The 22,568-nt window shown below is 37.1% G+C and overlaps 2 protein-coding genes across 2 annotated transcripts; one reads left to right on the top strand and one right to left on the bottom strand.

The window, feature by feature from the left end:
• Positions 1 to 281: 281 nt before the first annotated feature.
• Positions 282 to 17,288, bottom strand: LOC144442194 (host cell factor 1-like). The gene is made up of 17 exons (XM_078131479.1): positions 17,124 to 17,288; positions 15,120 to 15,429; positions 14,360 to 14,653; positions 13,846 to 13,952; positions 13,535 to 13,680; positions 13,058 to 13,175; positions 12,664 to 12,798; positions 12,058 to 12,135; positions 11,052 to 11,143; positions 10,043 to 10,465; positions 6,863 to 9,140; positions 5,696 to 5,838; positions 5,021 to 5,155; positions 4,049 to 4,237; positions 3,233 to 3,504; positions 2,739 to 2,840; positions 282 to 2,273 (listed from the first exon to the last, which is right to left on the bottom strand). The coding sequence occupies exons 1-17, from the start codon at positions 17,281 to 17,283 to the stop codon at positions 2,228 to 2,230; spliced, it is 5,028 nt and encodes a 1,675-aa protein (XP_077987605.1). The 5' UTR covers positions 17,284 to 17,288; the 3' UTR covers positions 282 to 2,227.
• Positions 17,289 to 17,761: 473 nt separating this feature from the next.
• On the top strand, positions 17,762 to 19,164 carry LOC144442534 (transmembrane protein 187-like). Its single transcript, XM_078131908.1, has 2 exons — positions 17,762 to 17,822; positions 18,244 to 19,164. The coding sequence occupies exon 2, from the start codon at positions 18,309 to 18,311 to the stop codon at positions 19,110 to 19,112; it is 804 nt and encodes a 267-aa protein (XP_077988034.1). The 5' UTR covers positions 17,762 to 17,822; positions 18,244 to 18,308; the 3' UTR covers positions 19,113 to 19,164.
• Positions 19,165 to 22,568: the final 3,404 nt, after the last annotated feature.

The raw sequence follows: 22,568 nt of genomic DNA, 5'->3' as shown, positions 1-22,568 counted from the left end.
CCCTCCCTCAACTTTCATGAGCCAATGGACCCCCTTGACACAAAACAGTGAGAAATTGTGGCATTTATACTTCATTACATTGTAGCCAGGATAGCTGGTTGTTTAAACAAAACACCAAGAAGCTAAGGAGTCTTAAAAAGTTGTATTTAAACAAAACACCAAGAAGCTAAGGAGTCTTAAAAAGTTGTATTTATACAAAACACCAAGAAGCTAAGGAGTCTTTAAAAGTTGTATTTAAACAAAACACCAAGAAGCTAAGGAGTCTTAAAAAGTTGTATTTATTCAAAGTACACAAAACAAGTACAGTACAGTGCTCTAACCAACAATCACTACTACCCAAATGTAGTACGTACGAAACAAGACATACTGTGAGTGTGGAAATGCAGAGAATGGGTTGCCATGGAAATAACCTTGTACAACAGACATAGACATTCAGAAGTTTGTTATTATATATATTACTGCATGGTAGAATATACCAAATAACCAATTTTTTTGAAAATTAAAAAGTTTTACATTTTTGTTCTCCATCAAGACAAGATTAAGAAAATTAGATTGACCTGAAGCCAAAAGTTTTTAACCTATCGCAATGTAAGTTGTTACAAGTCAAGAAATTTGACAATTTTTTTTTTTAAAGAAGAAAGGCAATAAGTAGGGAAATGTAGCAATATACAGAAAAGCTGACTACAAGATAGTCATGACTATGAATACAGCCGTTGAAAAGTTAACAATGAATGTACAGCTCTGCAAAACCAGAGAAGCGATATTTTCCGTCGATAAACCAATAACTCTTAGAACCTAACTATTTTACACTGACAGATGTCATCTAAGCATGCAACTATTTAAAATGCCAACATTTGTATTTTGTTCGGACATCAATGATTCTGATAGTAAGAGTATAATTGTGTGATGTGTTGGGGTTAGTTTTCTTATATATATATCTGTAAGTTTTCAGTTTCATGTAGTAACAGTTAGTGGTAACAATTGGATTTGAACACACCTTATGTGGGTTCATTACTGGATACAATACAGAAATTTGAGAGACGCAATGTCCTGATAGCCACTAGAAGGCAATATTGGCAACTGTCATTTTTTTTTATACATATTTGATAGTGCAGCACTGACGTTAGGAATTTCTATCTACATTACACCTACATCTAACTTCTACGCTTAAATCATCTTAAAGTTATTAATACCATTTTTAAAGAGAAATCAAACTTTTAAAATGTTGACCACTTGACAGTGACCTTGTAACATGAACAGACTAGAATGTTGATTTTTCACAATATCTGTAGCGTGTTAAAAAAAACCAGTCTTCCTTCACAAAATTTGGTAGCAAACTCTGAAAATATATGGCAATGGTGACAACCATCTTTCATTTCGTCACATACCGAACCCATTCTGCACTTCTTGATAATTTTTATTATAAGTTGAAACGGCAATAAAACAAAACAACTTTCTTTGTTTTTCCCTCTCTTAAAGAATGGTTCTTGCGAACCTTTTCAAACTGCAAAAGTTACAATGGGGAAAAAAACTAAAACAGAAACAAAACCTCTGAGAATAATTATATTTACAAAGTCAAATTCTAAGTTATAATAATAATTGGATTTTAAACAATGACTGCAACGATGTATTTTTTTCAATGATTTTTTTCTCTGTCTTCAAGATATTTAGGGTTGGCTTGACAATGTACAACCTCTCAATTGAAACATCAAAAAGTCTCAATTTCAAGCAAAAAAGTTTAATTTTTTTGGATTCCTACAAATCACCATTATAGAGAACAGTTCATCACAGTAAAAATCAAATCCGACAATTAATAATTATTTCGGATGAAAAACATAGCCAGTGTAGTCGTTGGTAGAACTACTACCTTACCTATCAACTCTATTTTTCCAAGACACTTTCTTCTTTTTTTAATTTATAATTTTTCTACAAAACTACAATTGAATATGGCCTTAATACTGTCAGGAACTGTTGAGAATTTAAAAGTGTACAAGGTTCCACTACTAAACTACACGCAAGCATTCTCTCTCTTCTTTTTTTTCAATATACAAGTAAGATCCATAAAAATATGCTTATGCCTCTATCTCTAACCTACACATGTCTTGCTGTCCGACTTTATCCTCTCTCTCTCTCATGGAATAAATTAGTGAAGATAGTGTTTGGTAGTGTGAGAAAAAGTGGGATGAAAATGTAACAGTCACATGATTAATTTGAACGTCTCCAGATTTTAGTCATCAGTACTCTCTGTTTTCGGCTTCTTTGGACTTGCACTTCTGCAATAAAAAAAGAAGAAAAACAAACATAAATAAAATAATACTGATCATGTCATGCTTTTCAGTCAAAATTTGTAGGGCAACTGTAAGTTATGGTTAAAAAGTGAACATGGATCATTTCAATATTGTTAGTGAATATAACATACAATTTAGATCATTTAGGACAACTATGGCGGCACAATAGTATTATGTTTTGCTTAGAAACAGCACAGTGAGTGTTGTTGTAATGTCAACAGTTATCACATTGCTTGACATGATAAGTGTTACCCTATATAGCAGCTTGGTACACCAGCACACAGCTTTATTATCATATTTTTGAACTGTTCACAGCCTTTGATGAAGTAGTTCTTGAAAGGTGATCATATCTACTACATTGGATATTACGTGATTTCCTTGGCCATACTAACTTGTATGTAACACTAACACTGTATTGATTGACTTGACAACACTGTAAACAATACTTACGGTTCAGGAGCACTTTGTTGTCTCTTGACAGCCTGTTTATTTGCTGCAGCACTATCTTTACTGGAGTCCTGTAACCACCTAACTTGAGTTGCTGGACCATACCTGAAATAGTAAAATTATGGTCAAAGTGAAATAAAGGCAAAATATACCATGCACGTGCCAAGTTGAACAAAAAATATGGAATATATAATCTGGTCATTTTACATCATGACAACACGTGTTTATGTCACTGGTTCTGCTGTGTTCAAAATATGAGTCAAAACATTCAAAATTGCTGTTACTTTCCCTGATTTTTCTTTGATATTACTGGTGCTGGTATGATTATTTTATTCTCCAGTATTTGTCTTCATTCAGTCAGAAAATACTCATGACCTAAGGGTTGTCACTAGGAGTACAGAGACTACCAGTACAGTACAACAGTAGACACTGACTTGTACACCACGATATAGTACTAACTATTGTTGTCATTCATTCCCATTCAAGTCCATACTTACCCTTTGTCATTTCTTGCAGCTATCCTAAAGATAATGGCTGGTTTACTAATATAATCAATATGAGCTGTAGCTAGACTAGCAGTACTGACAGTACACGATGGACTGGGTCCACAATACACCCTCACAAATGCCAACTGTGCTGACGTCAGCGGTTTCTGGTCTCCGGCCCCTGCAGCAGCTGCATTGCGCACAGCAAGATAGACAGAGTATTCTAGTATCCTACCAGCTGTGTTTGTTGGTGGCTCCCACGATAAATGAGCTCCTTCTGAACTCTGTAGTCAGAAAGAGATCAAAGTGAAACTTTAATAGTTGATATAAAATGATTAACATATCAATCCTCACACATATCGTTGTTTAAAAATTGTCTAATTACTTCAGTCTCTACCTTGTTGACATGTCAGAGTTTCGTGTTTCGGCAGAAAATAACGACAATGCGAAATGTTCAAGATAACAGTAATATGAGATGAGTACTGAACTGATGGCTTGCATTTATCATGACACTAGATTTTCAAGTTTTTGTAAACAAACCAAATTACATGTGTACTGATAAGATCACTAGCACTGTTCTTAGAAAATACAAATTATGATGTTCTACAACAGCATGTACTCAAATCACTGTACTTTGGTTGTGTGGAAAAACAACTGCATGTCTTTTCACTAATATACATGTATTACCAGTGTGTAATAATACTACTGTTCGGTACCAAATACTAGAACTTTTCTGGATCTTGATATTTGTACAAATTTTTGTTATCATATTACAAGTCAAAAATAAATAAAAATTTAAACTTTTCTGATGATTATAAAAAGACTTACCTTACTAATTCTAATAGCTGATGGGGCACCAGGGAAACCTGGTAAACAAGTTTTAAAAGCTGAGATTTCACTAAATGAGCCTCTTCCACATGCATTAATACCAGCAACACGGAACTTATAGGCAGTGCCTGGCAGTAATTCTTGTCGTTTTAGTTCACTATGATCCGGTAAGCTGACAACATCGATATCCTGTAACATCAAACCAAATAACCTTAATAGATCATAACATAGTCGATAATTTCCATCAACAAGGTACTGAAATCATGTTTTAGCTGAATACATGCTAAAGAAATAAGTCATGTTGCCATATTTCTATATTCAGTTCTTGTGAAAGGTATCAGCAACAATAGGAAACTTGCAAACCTGCCATGTTGAATGTTGCATCATGGGAAATGTGATAATAAATGCTAATCAATTAGTATTATGAACAAAATTGTTATACTGTTTGTAACCATAAATGATCAATTCATAGTCACCCTCACCATTGTGGGAGGTTTATTGTATTGGTAGCTCCAGATTAGGTAATACGACAACCCTCAGATAATCCCATAGTCCTTTGCGTCTGAGCATGCTCAGTCTGGATTGCAAGTTCCCTATTGCACTGAATACAGAGGGCCGGACCACATAAGAAGTAGTGTCAACTTTCTCCTCTCACTATCTGCCAAGTTCAAGTGCACCTGACATGTCTTAAATTGCATTCTGCCAAATTTTTCATGCACAAAAATGTATCTTTGTGTCATCTGCAAATTTTCACTTTGAAAGTTGTACCAGATACTTATCACTTTCCACTTCACCACAAGTCTACACAAAACAATCAGAACAGCTGTTCAGCAAAACACAACATTTTTGGAAGTGAAATTTTCCAGCATTTACTGACAGTGGAAGGGGGCGGGGGGGTGGGGGGGTGGGGGGGATGAAATGTTGCAGTTTACTGAGAACGTATTATATAAAGCACATAGTTATAATACATACATCATCATTCCTCTGTCCAGCCTCTGACGGTAAGTGATAGTGTGATACAATAGTAGATGTAGTTTTGATGATTCCAACATCATACCACTGATTAGCCTCTCGTTTCACTAAAATCTTGGTAGCTGTCACAGGTTCCTGAAAGTGTTACAAAATTAATGGCTATAAATCTCAACTTCATTGAACAATAATCCCATCATACGTATTCATCCAAGTTGATAAATTCACCAAGGACATCAAGACATATCTGTTTGCAAAAGCTTTCTAACTTTCTACAATGATCTACTATTGTTCCTGTTCATTGCCATAGAACATTACGTCTTATTGGATTTTGGTGATGTACAAGTTTCTTTAAAGTTCCTATTTGTTTGACATCAACTATTAAAAGGAATACAAAATTTACAGCATCGCATATCATTTCTATGTGTTTTCCTATTTCATGCTTTGTCTATTTTTTTTTGGAGGGGGGGGGGGGGGGCATGTGAGCAAATACATAATCAACATACTAATTGTCTAATTCTCTAGAATGCACATTTATGTTACGACAAATGTAGACTGTTTTGTTTCCTTCTCTTCTTTTCTAATGAAAATCCAAAAATTCAACCTGTTCTCTTTTCACATGCAATTTAGACCTGGTACTGGAGTGATAAAATTATGACATTCTCAACATCTACTTACTGCTCTGCCATCCATTGGTTCTTTTTTAACTGTGATACCGTTGGTCGTTGGTTGACTAAGTTTGGTGGTTGACACAGGTGCAGACTGAGGGGCTGTTGATGCCAAAGATGCTATCGTCATGGCAATTGACTTGTCATCCATATCTGTTATAATGAAAGTAATAAAGGACAGAATTTGAATGGTTAGTGATACTTGTCTTTAAAAAGTATTAGTCTCCATAGCAACATGATCCTCTAAAACTGAAAGATCTTGAAATTTGTACTTCTGGAATTGGAGTATTTAATGTACTGCTACGAGATGATTATTCTTGATTACGTTCATTTTCTAATAAACTATTTTACACAAAATTGATCAATAAGTGTTAGAGCACACTCAAACTTGAAAGTGTTTGGGTACACTTGAACTTGAAAATGTTCGGGCAGACTCAAACTTGCATGTTTAGGGACAATTGCACAATGTCACACAAGCTCAAAAAATGAACATCATTTGGTAAGTCAAAATCTCCTCCTGGTCCCCTCCCCCTAAACGAACATTCACAAGCACAACATCAAACATTTATATATGATGTAAACAATGATGAAAACTGTAGTGGTCACACCACTACGATCGATGTAATGTAAAAACATGATTGTAAACACATTAAAATACTACCGGAAACCCAGCACCATATCTAACATTAGAATTTAAGTTTTTATCAACTTATCAACATCTCAGTAATAAACACAAAAGCTGCTCTCATTGAAGGAGTGAAAGTTTTCAGTCGAAATTTGGTTAGAAGTGTGAAAATGAAGTTCAGCAATCGCAATGACGCCAGACCCTCTCCCCCTAAATGAATAAAGTTCGCTTATTGAGCTTGTGTGACATTGTGTGATGGTTCCTTTGGGCACACTCAAACTCAAAAGTGTTAGGGCAGACTCAAACTTGAAAGTGTTAGGGCAGACTCACAAACTTGCAAATAATATCAGGTGCTTCTAGTCTTTTTGCATAAGAAAAGATAAGGTAACTGTCTTTGACTCAGGTTTCTTTAGATGTTCACATTACACATAAAGAAATCTTTGAAAAATAATATCATTCCGCATTTGTTGTAAGTACACTTTGTGGTATTCATTGTTACAGTAACATGTGGAAAGGTATGCATTTATCTTGGCTATAGATCACACGAATTACCTGATGCTGAAGTTGTTGTAGTATCTTTGGACGTACTCGCTGTACTTGTTGTGGTGGTGGTGGGTAGTGACGTGGTTGAAGTAATACTAGTTGTTGTTGTTGTTGTTGATGTTGATGAGGTGGTAGCTGTAGTACTTGTAACAACACTACTTGACCCAGTAGCTGTGGTTGTCGTTGTGTCTGCAGATTTCTCTGGGTTAGTTGGGTTGCCAGGATTTCCTGGGTTGTGTGGATTGCCAGGATTTCCTGGGTTTCCTGGGTTGTGTGGATTGCCTGGGTTTCCTGGATTTCCAGGGTTGTGTGGATTGCCAGGATTTCCTGGGTTGTGTGGATTGCCAGGATTTCCTGGGTTTCCTGGGTTGTGTGGATTGCCTGGGTTTCCTGGATTTCCAGGGTTGTGTGGATTGCCAGGATTTCCTGGGTTGTGTGGATTGCCTGGGTTTCCTGGGTTGTGTGGATTGCCTGGGTTGTGTGGATTGCCAGGGTTTCCGGGATTGTGTGGATTGCCTGGATTTTCAGGATTGCCAGGGTTTCCTGGGTTGTGTGGATTGCCAGGGTTTCCTGGGTTGTGTGGATTGCCAGGGTTTCCTGGGTTATGTGGGTTGCCTGGATTTCCTGGGTTGTGTGGATTGCCAGGGTTGCCTGGGTTGTGCGGGTTGCCCGGGTTGTGTGGATTGCCAGGGTTTCCTGGGTTGTGTGGATTACCAGGGTTTCCTGGGTTGTGTGGATTGCCCGGGTTTTCTGGATTGTCAGGGTTTCCTGGGTTGTGTGGATTACCTGGATTGTGAGGATTACCGGGATTGCCTGGGTTGTGAGGATTACCGGGATTGCCTGGGTTGTGTGGATTACCGGGATTGCCTGGGTTGTGTGGATTACCGGGATTGCCTGGGTTGTGTGGATTACCAGGATTATGGGGATTCCCAGGGTTTCCAGGATTATGTGGATTACCAGGATTTCCTGGGTTGTGTGGATTTCTCGGGTTGTGAGGATTACCAGGGTTGCCTGGATTATGAGGATTATCGGGGTTGCCTGGATTATGTGGATTTCCTGGATTACCAGGGTTATGTGGATTACCAGGGTTTCCAGGCCCATCAGGTTGATCTTCTCCTTGACCCCCATCTGGGTTTTGTTGTGCAGGGAGATTTGCCATCGGCTGATCATTGGAAGGATTTGGATCTGCAGCAGGAGTAGTGTCCATAGGTGTTTCTCCTGAGTTTCCAGACACATTTGATGATGTGCTTGCTTGTGATATTCTGATGGAAGCTGTAGGTTGTTGTTGCTGTAAAATAGAAATACCCTGAACTTGTGAGCTTGTTGTCGTTGTGTTAGCTAAGACTGAAGTAGTAAGAGTACTAGGAATTGTTCTTGCTGCAACTGTTGTTGTCGCTACTGTTGATCTGGGTGTTAAAGTTACAACTCCGGACGGTGTACCAGGTGTTACCATGATTGTGGTAACCGGCCTTGCAACATTAATGGCCGGAGATGATGTTGGCGTTACTGCAACAGTAGCCCTATTTAGTAGAGAGGTTCCAAGCACTGTAGAGCCTGCTGTCGGTGCAGCTACTGTTACTGTTTTTGTTGAGCCGGGTGCACCAGCCACTGTCATCTGTACTGGTATAGCAGTAATGCCTGCTGCTTTAGCAGCTCCTGCAAAAGCACTTGAAGCACTATTGCCACTTAATACAGTCACAATGGGTTTTGTTGGCAGTGTTGATGTAACTAACCCTGATGATTGTCTATTTCCAGCTTGTACTGGTGTTGTTATAGTTTTGATTATTGTTATTGGAGATGTAGCAACCACAGTCCCTGCAAGGGTAGTGGTTGTCGTAGTTCCTGCACCACCTTGTGTGGCAATAATTACAGCTTGTTTTTGTGTTGAACCACCGGTTGTAATGATCTTGGCTGGTGTTCCCGATGTCAATACTTTGGTTGTCACAGTGACAATAGTTGGGCCTTTGGTTGTACTTGTAGTGAGAATGGTTCCAGGTTTGGATAAGCTAGCAGACGAAATAGGAATGGTCTTGATAATTGTACCAGGTTTAGCTTGTTGAGCAATACTACTGAGCCCATAAATGGTGGTGTTTTGTTGTTTGCCACCAGCACCCTGTGTGGTAATGATAGTAGCAGGCTTCCCACCAGTGGTTGATGCTGATACTAATTTAACTATTGTAGCTTGTGGCACCTGTGTTTTACTGATCTGTACACCTGGTGTCGGTGATTTGGATCCGGTGGATATACTTGTTACAGGTCTTGTCTGCAGCACTGTCATCTTTGGCATCTGAAATAAAAACAACAAACACATCCCAAATTTATTATCTGCACACAAAAAAACAGAGATACCAGAAAAATTACTCGCATCCATCAAGTCAATACAGTGAATAACAATGTTTTCAGAAGAACTTTGTATTTACAGTATTAGGGACAATGTCACACAACCTCAATAAATGAATTTTGTATGTTTGTCAGTCGTAGGGAGGTCACACAATGTCACGCAAGTTCAATACATGAACTTCATTTGTTTAGGCCACCCCCCCCCCCCCCCACAACGAACATTTACAAGCGTGACATCAACATGTTTATATATGGTGTAAACCATGATGAAAATTACACTGATATAATGTACAAACACATTAAACACATTAAAATACTAACAGAAACACTGTACTGTGTATTACATGAACAGTAAATTTTAATCAACTTATAAACATCTCAATAGGAAATACAGAAACTGTTGTCATTGAATTTGAGAAAGTTTTCTAAATTTGTGTTGGTTAGATTTGCACAAATGAAGTTCAGCATTTGCATTGACGCCAGACTCCCTCCCTCTCTAAATGACGGTTACTGAGCTTGTATGATATCATGCGATCATAGCAAGAAGTTGTTTGTATCTATTAAACCCTTTCCATATCACAAAGTGATCCCCGACTTTTATTAGTTTTAGGCAGTGAGTTTGTGGCATCCATCTTTTTAGGGTCTACATTTTCCCTGTCCCATCAAACTTTTCTTTCTCAAATTCTCAAAATCTGGCAAGTCCAAGGCTGTTGTCAAACTAAGGTTGCAGATCTGACAATTAAAGGCAATGTCTTTTTTTCTAATTCTGTTTTTGGCATCTTATAATTCATCACCGAATGATTTGTAATTAAAATATTTAAATAATAACTATATTACATATGAACTTACCGCTGTACTGGGTAGTGTGGTTTTCACCAATGTCACTGTCTTTGTGGCTCCAGCTAGAAGTCCGGAGACAATCTGTGTGTGAGGTGAGCTAGTAATTGCTCCAGATTTCTGTACTGTTATAATTGGCTTGGTAGTAGTAGCTGCTGCAGCTACTGTTTTCAACATGGCACTGGCTGGTGCATTGACAACTGTCACTGGGGAGGTGAATTTCATGCCAGCACCTGATGCTAAAATGCTGGACACTGTAGTTACTGCCCCACCTACGGCTTTGACTACTGTTGGTAACTGTGACAGTGGTGTTCTAATCGTTGTCACTCCAGGAGATGTTATTGCTGATGCTGGAATCTTCTGTGTTGCTGCAGCTGCTGCAGCCAGTGCTGCAATGCCACTCATAGCACCTGACTGGTTACTTGCGACAATTCCCTAAGAAAACAATACAACATATCAAATAGCATTATGAAAAGGTATTTTGTCGAAATATGAAACAAGCATTATCAACACACCCATTTTCATCACTGAAAAAATGTCTCTCTTTCCTCACAACATCATCCATTTTTACTGAGGCGAGAGAAATAATATACTAAACTGAGTATGAATTTGTTATGGCAAATACACATTTCAACCCTGTGGTATTAACATAAGGGAACAACCATTTTGGAGAGGGGGGAGTGAAGTGATGATGAGAGCAGGGTGAGCAAGTTATAGCCAATTTCAAATGGTTCAGACAAGTGAAGAGCTCTGCAAATTTGGGGTCATGACCTTTCTCTCTTAACAGTGTTTGTTTTCTTCCTTTGACAAATCTTGATAAGAAGTTACAATGTGACTTACAACTGCTGACACAACCCTTGTCTGCATGGGAAATTCCCAGCTGTTGTTATATCTTCATGCTAAACTGGGCACAACAATTGCCATGTGTCTGATAACAAAGTAGCTTTCAAAAACTAAACTAAAATATATGTTATCACTCGCTTTGGTGGAATGAATCAAATTAAACTTAAATTGCACATACTTGGGCTCCCGTCTTGACAAGAGTTCCTGGCTGTGCCCCAATACCAAATTTCAGCTGCCCTGCACTGACTATGATTGGAGACTGTGGCTTTCCTGGAGAAGGGGGAGGAAAAGAAGATGTATATTTCTGACAACCAGTTGAGTAATAATTATGGAATAGAAATGTGTGTACAAAGGAAGACTGTGAAATAAATTTTACTATGGTGTGATGACTGCCAACTTGTGTTGTTGATAGTACAACCCATGACACCCAAGTGAAGTATTTCCACTGTGTCAAACTCAATACAACCCATAACATTGAAGTAAAGCTGTTTTCTGTATGTACCACAATCTTATACAGCATTCCATATCAAGTGTAAAAGTATACTTTTTCATTTGCTAATTGACCACATTATTAAGGCCACATGCTAGGCTTGTAAATAAACCAATTGAAACAATATACTTTTACACTTGATATGAATGCTATAAACGAGTGTAGCACATATAGAAAGTGCTTTACTTCAGTGTTACTATTTGCAATAGCATTCATTATCACATGTAAAACAACACTCCGTAACCTAATGCATTGCCCTTCATTAGAGCATCACAACAATGTTTATATTTAGCTCTCTACGAGATCTAGACAACGTTTTATGACAATTCCATCTTGCTTGCTTCCAAATGGTAACATTGTTTACAGATAGATCACATCTAAAGTAACTATTAACTGGGCAATTAAAGTAATTGAAAGTATTGTTACTGTAACACTTTGCATGTATATGAGTGCTATACCTGAATGTAAATCAGTGAGTTGTTCCAAGAGACAACCCTTGCATGCGTGAATAAATTTCTTGCCATTGGCTTATTTCATTATTCTACACCACATTGTCTGTTAGGCGAGAATGTGACTGTCATGTGCTTTTATGCATTTCAAATTGTCTTCTGGCAGAAGGGAAACCAAAGCACAATCATCTTGAAGTGATTGGCTGAATACGACAAGAATGACACATTTCACTTGAGTAAATTACCTGCTTTAGCGTTGACTGCAGCTGGCATTGCCAGAGTAGCAGTTGTTGCTGTGCCAACTGGCATTTTCACTTGTGTAGCTGGAAAGAAATAGTGATGTAGATTTGTAAGAAATATGCGTGTTGTACATTAAAATTACATGTTTTTCTTTTTCATAATGTTGTAAAGCTAACAAAAGGGATGGTGTGTAAGCTTTGTTCCCAGTAATGTTATGGGATACACAGGTTAAGAGATATACAGTATACACGCAACTTGACTTTTGACTGATTCAGACATGTTCAAAATATCATATTAAATCTTTAACTGTGTCATCTACTGGTACACACACCTTACTTCTGGAATTTGATCATCACAGGGACTTTTTAAGTTGCAAGAAACACACTAACTAACACATTCGTCAATTTGATCTACAGTATTTTTTTAATGATATTTATTACCTGTCATACTTTCTTAGTTTAGAGGTTTACATCATTCACTGCTTGTGTTTGTTTTTTACCTTTCCTCATTTACATATATATCTCTGTTCCGTGTACCCATTATAAGGTAACTTTAACTATAAGCAAAGTACTAAACAAATTAACAGTCTGAAGAGTGAAGTGCATGCATACCTGCTGCTGGAGACTTGGGTGTAACTGCCTGTGGTTGTGTTGTACGTAGCGGACTGACAAATCCACCGGGTACTGTAGGGGTGGTTGGTGTTGGAGGCATGTCATACTTTTGGAGTTGTAGAAGGTATGCATCAGCTGAAACACAGACAAAACTAAAACATTACCATCACAACAACATACAACTGACCATTAGGGTGAGAATTCCTCAAACCATACCAGTAAAACAGTTACCAAAATTGTTATCATTGAATCTCTGACATTAAGAGACAATCTTCCTCGTTCAACTTCATTATAGTTACAGCTGCATGTACTGTAACGTGTTGGTACAATATAAGTATTTCAGAAAACTAGACTTATGAAGAAATCATAACATCTATTGGTTTTACTGTCTCACCTGTTGCTACACCACCCCAACAAACTTCCAAGGTATTAGTACTGGCTCTGACTAACTGTACTCTAGATGGACCTGGTGGCTTTTCAGTTTCTAAAAACCACAAGTCTTTACAGCACACCTGTAGGGATAAAATGAAGACTACATGTATGATACTGTGTACCATGACTATGAATCCAGTGTCTACCAACAATTCTATTATCACAAAGTCAAACTAACTGTGTCTATTCTTTTGTTTTGTCTCCTTTGAAACATTCTGGGCCACTATAAGCAGTTATATATAGAAGGCTTACATGACGGCATTGTTATTGGAGTAAACTGTTAACAATCATTCGGTCTTGAATGTATCAGTGCATAAGCAAGGAAAACCCTGAGTGAAGGACTGAATCAACCATGGTCAGATGTCAGAGAATCTGGGTGTATGGAGACAGACACAGTGAGTGTACTTAGCATGTACAACAAACTAAGTAAAGTCCATACCTGATTATTCCATGCCTTTCTGTAACCATCTCTGCCACTCCATACATATAACCTAGTATTAATTGCAACTGAACAATGTCCAGCTCTAGCTCTTGGCACAGCTTCTTCAAATACTTCCATGGCTAATGGTTCCCATGTCATTGTTTCTAAAAGAGAATATTCAACAGTATCATCACTAAATTTTCTTGTATTCATTCCTTCAAACGTGACTGTGAACCGTGACTTGAGAGTTATACACATCAAAGTTCAGTTTATCTTTTCAAGACCTGTGTAGTAAACGATGAAATAACTTGGCAAATGATGATACTTACCTAAATTGAGAGATGCTAATGTATTTGTACACTTCCATTCTTTTTCATGTGTAGCAACTTTCTGATCATCCATCACTAAGGGGACCCAACCACCAAATACAAACATTCTGTGATGAAAACAAAAGAAATGACAAAAGTGACCACTAGGTGAGTATGTGATATGTAGGACTATATAAACATGATAAAAGTTATATTGTACAAATCATAATGCTTTCAGCAAAACCAGCTTTAAAAATAAACTGCAAAATGGGAGTGCATTTTGTTTTAAGATATCTAACGACAGTTTAGACCATTAGGAATAGAGAAATAGAGTTTCTTCATGGGTCTGGAAATCTTGAATAATTTTTGAATATCATTTTAGAATTACTGTTTAACCTGTCACCAGTGAGTTTCTCGAACACATTTCCAGCTTTTTCTTACATCATGATTATCTTCAGGTTGTTCAAGAAACTCCCTTGACTCCCATTGTTTCAGATTAATTAAAGGTAGAAGTCACATTACAGGAGATACATACCTGTGTCCAATGAGAGTTGCTGAATGCAAACTGCGTGGTAATGGTGGTATACCATGAACCAGAGGTTTGGCCCATGTCATGTTATCTACATCTAGTTGCCATAAATCACCTAATCTGCATCCACTCATTCCACCATACACTATTAATTTGGAAGATTTGCCTGGCTTGTCGTAGTAAGCGCATGCTGTGTGTGATTCTCTAGGTGGCGGAGGTTCACCATTGATGACTGGTACTTCCCAACCAACTACTCCTGATCCTGGTTTCAATTCCAGTACACATAAATCATTCAAATATCTATAAAATGTACAACAATTTAAATAAAGATATGAGTGTCAGTGAAGTATTCAATTTAATCAATTTTAATCATAGACAGGGGGAAAGCCTGACAGAGTAATTTGTTGATTTTTTTTTTTTTTTTTTGGGTGGGGGGGGGTTAGAAAGAGTTGTTTTTCTTTTGACAAGAACTATCAATTCACATTTCAGTTTAAAGAATATTAAATGTATATCAAATTATTAAAATACTTTTTGCAAAAATTATGTTCATTAAGAGACTGAATCACCTTCATTCAATAAAAAAAATAAAAACATCTGAAGTTGCTAGAAATCTGATTTCATGTATTACCTAATACTATCTACAAAATATAACATCATAGTCATGAAAGCCAATACATAAATTCTAACAAAGTACTATAAATACAAAAATAAAAGATTCTCCTACCTACACTAATTTTGATACACTAGAAGTTTCTGTTTATGTTACCTTGGTATATTATTCTTTGGGTCTTCACTATCATTTGCAAGACCACCAAAAAGGTATGCCTTCTGGCCAATCAGTGTAAAACTGTGACCAAGTCGTGGACATGGTAACGGAGCACTCTTTGGAGATTTAGGTTTCAATCGCTTCCATTCCCATCTACTTGCTTGTAATTCATATAATTCATTGGAATATTTGCCGTACTCTACCATACCACCAAACACAAGAAGTCTGGTTCCATCACATACAAAGCCATAGGCAGCACAACCAGGAGGGATATCACCTCTCACAGCTGGTACAAACCACTGATTTGTTGCTAGTGGACAAAAGAAAGAATTGATAGTTTAGTATCAGTTCTCAACTTTTTAGCCAATCGAAATATGATTTATGACAGGAAGAAGGTTACTTTGTTAATTCCACTTTATGTATAATAGAATATCAATCATTCTGCAAATGATCATGGACACATAAAACATAAACAAACAAGAAAAGAAAACAGTTTGCCAAGGGAGAAACTGAAACAGACAGTGTATACAATTAGATCAGTCAGAACTATCATACAACTACACATGGAAATAATAAGACATACATTGTAAACAAAATACTTCTCCTGAAAACATAACATGGTAGAGTTGCCACGAAAGTGTTACATATATATCATATACTGACACATGTTGTTGCTTAGCAACTAATTATAACAGATTATCACAAATATCACAATCAGTGTTCTCCCCACTCTAGAGAAAGCATGGTACTAACACCATCTTTTCACCCAAGCTGCCATGCTTGGCATGTTTCTGTCCAAAATATTCTACCTTCATTGAGCTTTAGTAATCTTTGACTGGCAATATACATCGTCATGTAATAATACATTCAAATGAAAAGAAATGGCTGATCCCCCTGTCCAAAATACAAACATTCCAGATGGGTTTAAATGTTGAAGATATGCAAATCATTATGCAAATTATCATACTGATTGACAGGCAATGTCCAAACAATTATGGAAATTAGCACCCATCTTTGCAGTCTATCTTGGCGATAACACTACACAAATTATTCATTTTTAGGACTAGCTAAAACAACAGGACACATTTTTTGAAAATGTTTGCAATAACTGAGCAGGATGTAAATTGAGTACAATGTATATGAAATAAAATCATTTCAATTTTCAGTAGATCATGTGACAGGAAGTCTGTCAACTGACGTTTTCATGATTTCAAATGATTACACAAGGACTTTAAAGGTGTGTAAAATGTTGGCAAATTATATGAATTACTCTTTCTATGTAAATTCACTACTGCTAACGTGTTTTTGTGTGGATAAAACCGTATGTTACGATTTGACAGATTTTTACCCACAACCCACTCTGTTGCAGTTTATCCAAAATAACTATTCTGATCAATGAAAAAATGTATTCACTTTTTTAATTTATCATTTTCGATTCTACTCTTTTTTCGAATTTTAGGAACTATTTCCCATTATAAGCTTTTAATTAATCGACTATCACGTACATGATCATATTACTGTGAGTTGCCAAGATATAAACAACTAGACGCCATATTGAAAATAGCAGAGTACTCTCCCCGTCTGCATTCGGCTCACATCAAACCAGATACGACACAGTACTTGATTAAATATCATCAAGACTAAAGATATATTCTAAAAATCACTAAGCTGAAAATTTAAAGAAACTTTCCTTCTGGGAAAAAAATTAATTCATTTCGAAATCGGCCCTTTAATATAATATATATATATCTTTTCATGCCAAAGACTGGGCGCCGCCATATTGGAATTCACAAAATTTCGAATTTCTTTTAAAGCATTTGACATTTCGACATGAAACTCGCAAAAAATGAAGGAATTTTCAGGCCTCAACTTTTCTCGTTCCATTCTTTCACTAATGATATGTACTTTATATTTTATACCGAGGGCGCCAAACGCTAGAAAAATAACAACAATAGAGGCCGCCATCTTGGATAGTACCAAGCGTAACAACAAACATTTGATTACCTGTGTTATACACATGCAATTCATCTACGATGCCCTCGTTGCCACCACCGAATACCACCATTAGGTCTTTGATGGCCACAGCACGATGACCGTGCCTAGGTCGCGGGCAGGGACCTGTGGTATTAGCCACACGCTTCCACTTCAATATGGGTGCCGCCATCTTGGTTCCTACCCACAATGCTGGGGGTGCAATCTACAGAGCCCGGATGCTGTCAACATTCCGTTACCTCAGTCCCAGCCCATCATTCATAAAAGGTTTTTAAAAAGCATAACAAATGTCACCGGATCAAAATTAATCAAATTTTTCACAATGAATTTATGTTTTAACATTGATTGTGTAATTGCTTTGACAGTTATAACACTTTCGTGCAATGAAAATCCTAAATATTTGTCATCGATTTGCGAACAAGGTCGAAAAGTCTTCCGTGGGCGGGGCCAAGTAATATAAGATCTCTAGTCATGTATATTTATTGTTCTTTTGAACATTGGGTACATTTTATAATACTAAACCCCGAAAAGACCTAATATACAACGATTTCTAGTTAAATCATCATTCCTTTTCGCCATGTTCTCGCTAAATCAATGGCATTTTGCTATAATTAGTAAAATACCCGGATGTAATCAACATTTCAACATGGCGATTCTCCAGGGTAGCGACGCGCTAGTACTGGTCACCGGCACTGCAGGTGTGTTTTGCAGGTAAATCGAATTTGCATTTTTTAATGCTTGAATCTGTAAGATATATTCATAGGAAAAATCACCATGAGTGTTTTTATTCAAGACAGTTCATCATGCAGGCAGATTATTTTGTGATCGATGTGTCCTCTATCGGTGTGTGAGTTCGAGGGCAAAGGTTTGTTGGGATATTATTTATGTAAATTGAAGAGGGCGGATACATGTGAAGATTGGCCAATCATTGCAGTGTGTTCTCAGTCTACTGTGAAACAATGCTTGGTGACCTCAGACCAAAATAAAAGGGGTCTGCATTATCTGGCTGCGTTGCATCGTCTTCCATATGATTGCAAAAATTGGTTGAGTAGCTCAAAAACGGAGTACAGTTTTCTGCGAGCAATCGCACACATGTACACAGCGTGTCATATTTTTATTATTCATTTGCCAGTATAAAGCAGTGGTGCTAGGCCTACATCGCGGAAGTGAGCAGTCAATCACGAACAGCAATTTAAAATGGGAGTCATCATAGAGTCGTTCTTTCACGTCGTCATTCCTGTAACTGTGCTTTGTATGTTGGTACTGCGAGGGATGTTTGACGATGCACATACGGAAGTGGGATATGAATATTACGCCGAACAAGAGAATCCCGACTGGGGCTTCATCAAACTACCGGAGTGGTTGAAGATGCCAGCTAATTCTATAGTGAATGTTGGATATTGTATAGTTGGTATACATTGGTTGTATTCAATTTCCAAGCACCAAGGAAGAAATTTCGGCAACAGAGAAAAATACATGTATTTTGTATTTTCATGGCAGGCCGTGTTTTATGGAATCGTACAATATCAAAGAATTGCTACACAGTCCCATCGCTGGGCGATATTGGATCAGTGGTTAACTTTCCCCTTCTTTGCCTGGGTTACAGTATGGGGCAGCTACATTACAGAAGGGTGGAATACACGCAAGACAGTTGTTACTATGTCGTTATCAGTTGTCATTTATTTGCTGAATCTACTCCATCCTCGTGGATTTGATCTTGCCCTCGGTGTGTTAATTATATCAGCTGTTCTAAGTGTTGTTCGAGTTCACCAAAAGCACAATGTCAAAGATAACATTTTTGTATTCCTGTACGCGGTACTGAGTTGTGCAGGTTTTGTGGGTCTGAAACTGTCAGATCATTACTTAGCCCAATACAAGATATTTCAATACTTGACAGGACATTTTTGGTCCAAAGTTTGTGACATTTTACAGATTCACTTTGTTTGTAGATTCTTCTATAATGTCGATACACAAAAACAAAGCATCCATAAAACAGAGTAAACCTATAGGTTGTTGAATTCGGAAGAGGTTGTAGAACGAAAATGCTTTTACATAGGTGCTGATAGATTACTAGAATCTTTGCCTCTATATTTCCTACAACAGTGACATACGTTGAAGTTTAATACACTGAAACTTTCAGCACTAAACACCAGGGTGCATACACTTACATGTGGTAGTTGCGTTGTCTGGAAACACTATCTACTAGTCCTATGTAGTTTGGGGAAAATGGCTGCTACGATCGATAGTAGTTCTACTTTGAATATGTGCATTCTTTCATAGTTATAATTTGCAGGTATTTACAAGGACTCATTCAAACACAAAATTGACGAGCATATATTTCTGAAAAGAAAGCAAGACTTAGTCAAGTAAAAGCAGATAACTCCTTGTATGAAATTGTCTATCATTCAAGGCTTATACATGTTATGTAACATAGATGTATCTCTCCCTTACAACCAGGCGAAATTATATTTTTTTAAAACCAATCATATCATACCAATCAATCATATGAAAACTCCAAGAAGACAGTGTAACATTTAGCCGCTGAGCTACAAAGACTGCAAGTGCCAGTAATAATGATGAAATGTTAGTCACGAATTTATCAAGATGTGTTTTGGAACAATTTACTCACCCTAATACAGAAAGTTTATTATAAATGTAGGATACAATTGTGTGTACAAGTATCCACATAGGGCATATTTTGTCCATGCTCATTTTGCTATAAACATAATTCCCTATTTCTATGACACTGATTAGGGAACTTGCAATCCAGACTGAGCATGCTCAGGTGCAAAGGACTATGGGATTATCTGTGGTTATTGTAATAGCTAATCTGGAGCTACTGATAAAATTAATCTCCCACAATGGTCAGGGTAACTATGAATTGATGATTTGTGGTTACCAACAATGTATCAACATTGTTTACAATACTAATTGATTAGTATTTATTATCACATTTCCCATGATGCAATATTCAACATGGCGGGTTTGCAAGTTCCCTATTGGATAGATGTGGTTTAAACTATCATGATTAAAATTTTGCATGAATGATTCTTTGTGTATATGATTGACAAAGGTACACACAATATATCTCCTTTTGTCTCATTTAGTCACCCTTTCTATCAATGACTTACGCAGCATTTTGTTTTGTTAGTATCGGTGGCATGATCAATTTAATGACAATTGCAATGATAGAAACAAGTTTTTAATTTCAGAAAGCAGAAAGCTTACATTTGTAATTTGTATGAATTAGGGAATAAACGAGTTATTAATGAATACATGTACAATGTATATACCTGTTACCTTTTATTTTGTTTGAAAGTGTTTGCATCCAAAATAGGTTGTGTTTTGCTAATGTGGGCAGTTATATTTGTGTATGTATATATTATGTATGCATGTGTGGGTAAGTATGGAGATGCGTTTATGTGGGGATGTGTTTAAGGTCACTTCGTTTTATTTTTTTTTCCATTTAAGCGAAAGTAGGTCAACAAATATACCACTTAGTAAGTCTATTTTGGTTCCCCTTGTTGCCCTGAGTGGACAATATAACAATACTCGTCATGGCTATGCACGTCATAAGTCGGTTTTCTCTATACTTCCCCTCGACGTCATAGCCTCATACTCGATCTGTGTCATGCCAGCCTATCAGTCAACACGCACATGATTCGAGAAGAGTATAAGGTCTATTCCAGACACATATCGTACAATATACCCTCAGACCAACTACTGGGGGAAATCAATATTGTATATTTTTACTTAGAGGGGAAATTTCAAGTCTCTGACTTGTAACACGGAATGACATAGGCCTAATGGCCCTATTTGCAATGGAAACGTTATTCTAAAATTGTGAATTCGTACGTATGCCCACATGATCAGAGACGTTTATCAGAGTATATACCCTCCACAAACAGAGTAGTACAAAAACAATGTCCTTATCATGACCTAGATCTGGGACTATCTGAGGATAACGAACTATCAACACGACACACTGCATGAGCTTTAGACATGGTGGTCTGAAGTATGAGTGACTCGGCAATTTCGGAGCGTTATATGTAGTAGGTGTCACTATCTCAATGCACTTTGGTGTAGACACTTGTAGAGAGCTTCTTGAGATAATAACACAATAACAAGTTGCTGGGCTAGTGGCTATGCGTTAAACAAACCGAAATTATCGTAGACTATAGTACATACATGTATGTCCGTGGAAAAAATCACCATAAAAGAGGGAGCAACTTTTACATGTAAGAAATCAGTTTCATCATGATTTCAACTCCCATTATCCCCAAAGACAAACTTTATAATAGTACTATGTTGAAGACTTTACAGGTGTTATAACATGAAAGAGAAAAGTCGAATTGGTATACTTTATTTTTTTCCATGCGCCATGCGCCAATGCACTTGCGTCATCTGATCACAGTCGCCGTCATATTTCTCCTTTAGGTCTCAAGATCAGGAAAATGGTATTTTATAACTTTTTTCTAATGGGTTCATCTAATTTTCTTAACTCTAAAAACTGTGACTTTGTATCAAAACTCATACATACTGTTAAAGTGTTACACTTAATAGACGGCCTTCAAACTAGACCCGATACGACTGAAACTTAGTCTTTCTTTCTTTCTTTCTTTCTTTCTTACTTACTTACTTACTTACTTACTTACTTACTTACTTACTTACTTACTTACTTACTTACTTACTTACTTACTTACTTACTTACTTACTTACTTACTTACTTACTTACTTACTTCAGGTTTGGATTTTATTACCACGTGTTATTTATCATACAAACGAAACTACTCTCTGTAATCAACAGCGCTTGATTGCGACAACGTGTCGACTATGGGAGTTTTCAATCGCAATTTAGATAGAGATCTCTGATTCGTCAATGAAGTTGCAGGTGGTGACAGCATGTGCACATGTAGCCAGAGATCGTTAACTTTTCCCTACCTCGGAGGTCAAAGTTAGTATTAATTTCAAACCTTTTCACCACTCAATATAGTTCTCAATGACTGGATACGACTGCGCGGATGGTGGCCCTATATATGTTAATTTGACGGGGGGAAAAACACGCATTGACAGTATGATTGAATGGATATAAAAATTTGATACAAAATATGATAGTCACAAAAAGTGTGAGTAGAATCATAAATATTTAGTAACGTCTATTTACAGTACTTGTCGGTTGAACTCGCGTTATTATATGATTTATATTCATTTTCCTACAAATTAAACACACAGTACATGTAATAGCAGAAAATAATTGTAATGGCAGGGATCCCACACAACTGCGGCTAGTCTCTACTATTGCATTCTGCCGATGAAGTTATAATATCCGTTGCCATGGTTGCGTCACGTAGGATATAAATTACAACATAAAAAAATCATGTTAGAATATGATATGATAGACTTCAATACATTGTGATTTAGCAGATTAGCGCATTGCGATGCGATGCGATGTAATTC

Source organism: Glandiceps talaboti, chromosome 1, assembly GCF_964340395.1.
Source record: "Glandiceps talaboti chromosome 1, keGlaTala1.1, whole genome shotgun sequence".
Lineage (NCBI taxonomy): Eukaryota > Metazoa > Hemichordata > Enteropneusta > Spengelidae > Glandiceps > Glandiceps talaboti.
Note: the sequence above shows the minus strand (reverse complement) of the source record. Positions and strands in the feature narration are given on the sequence as shown.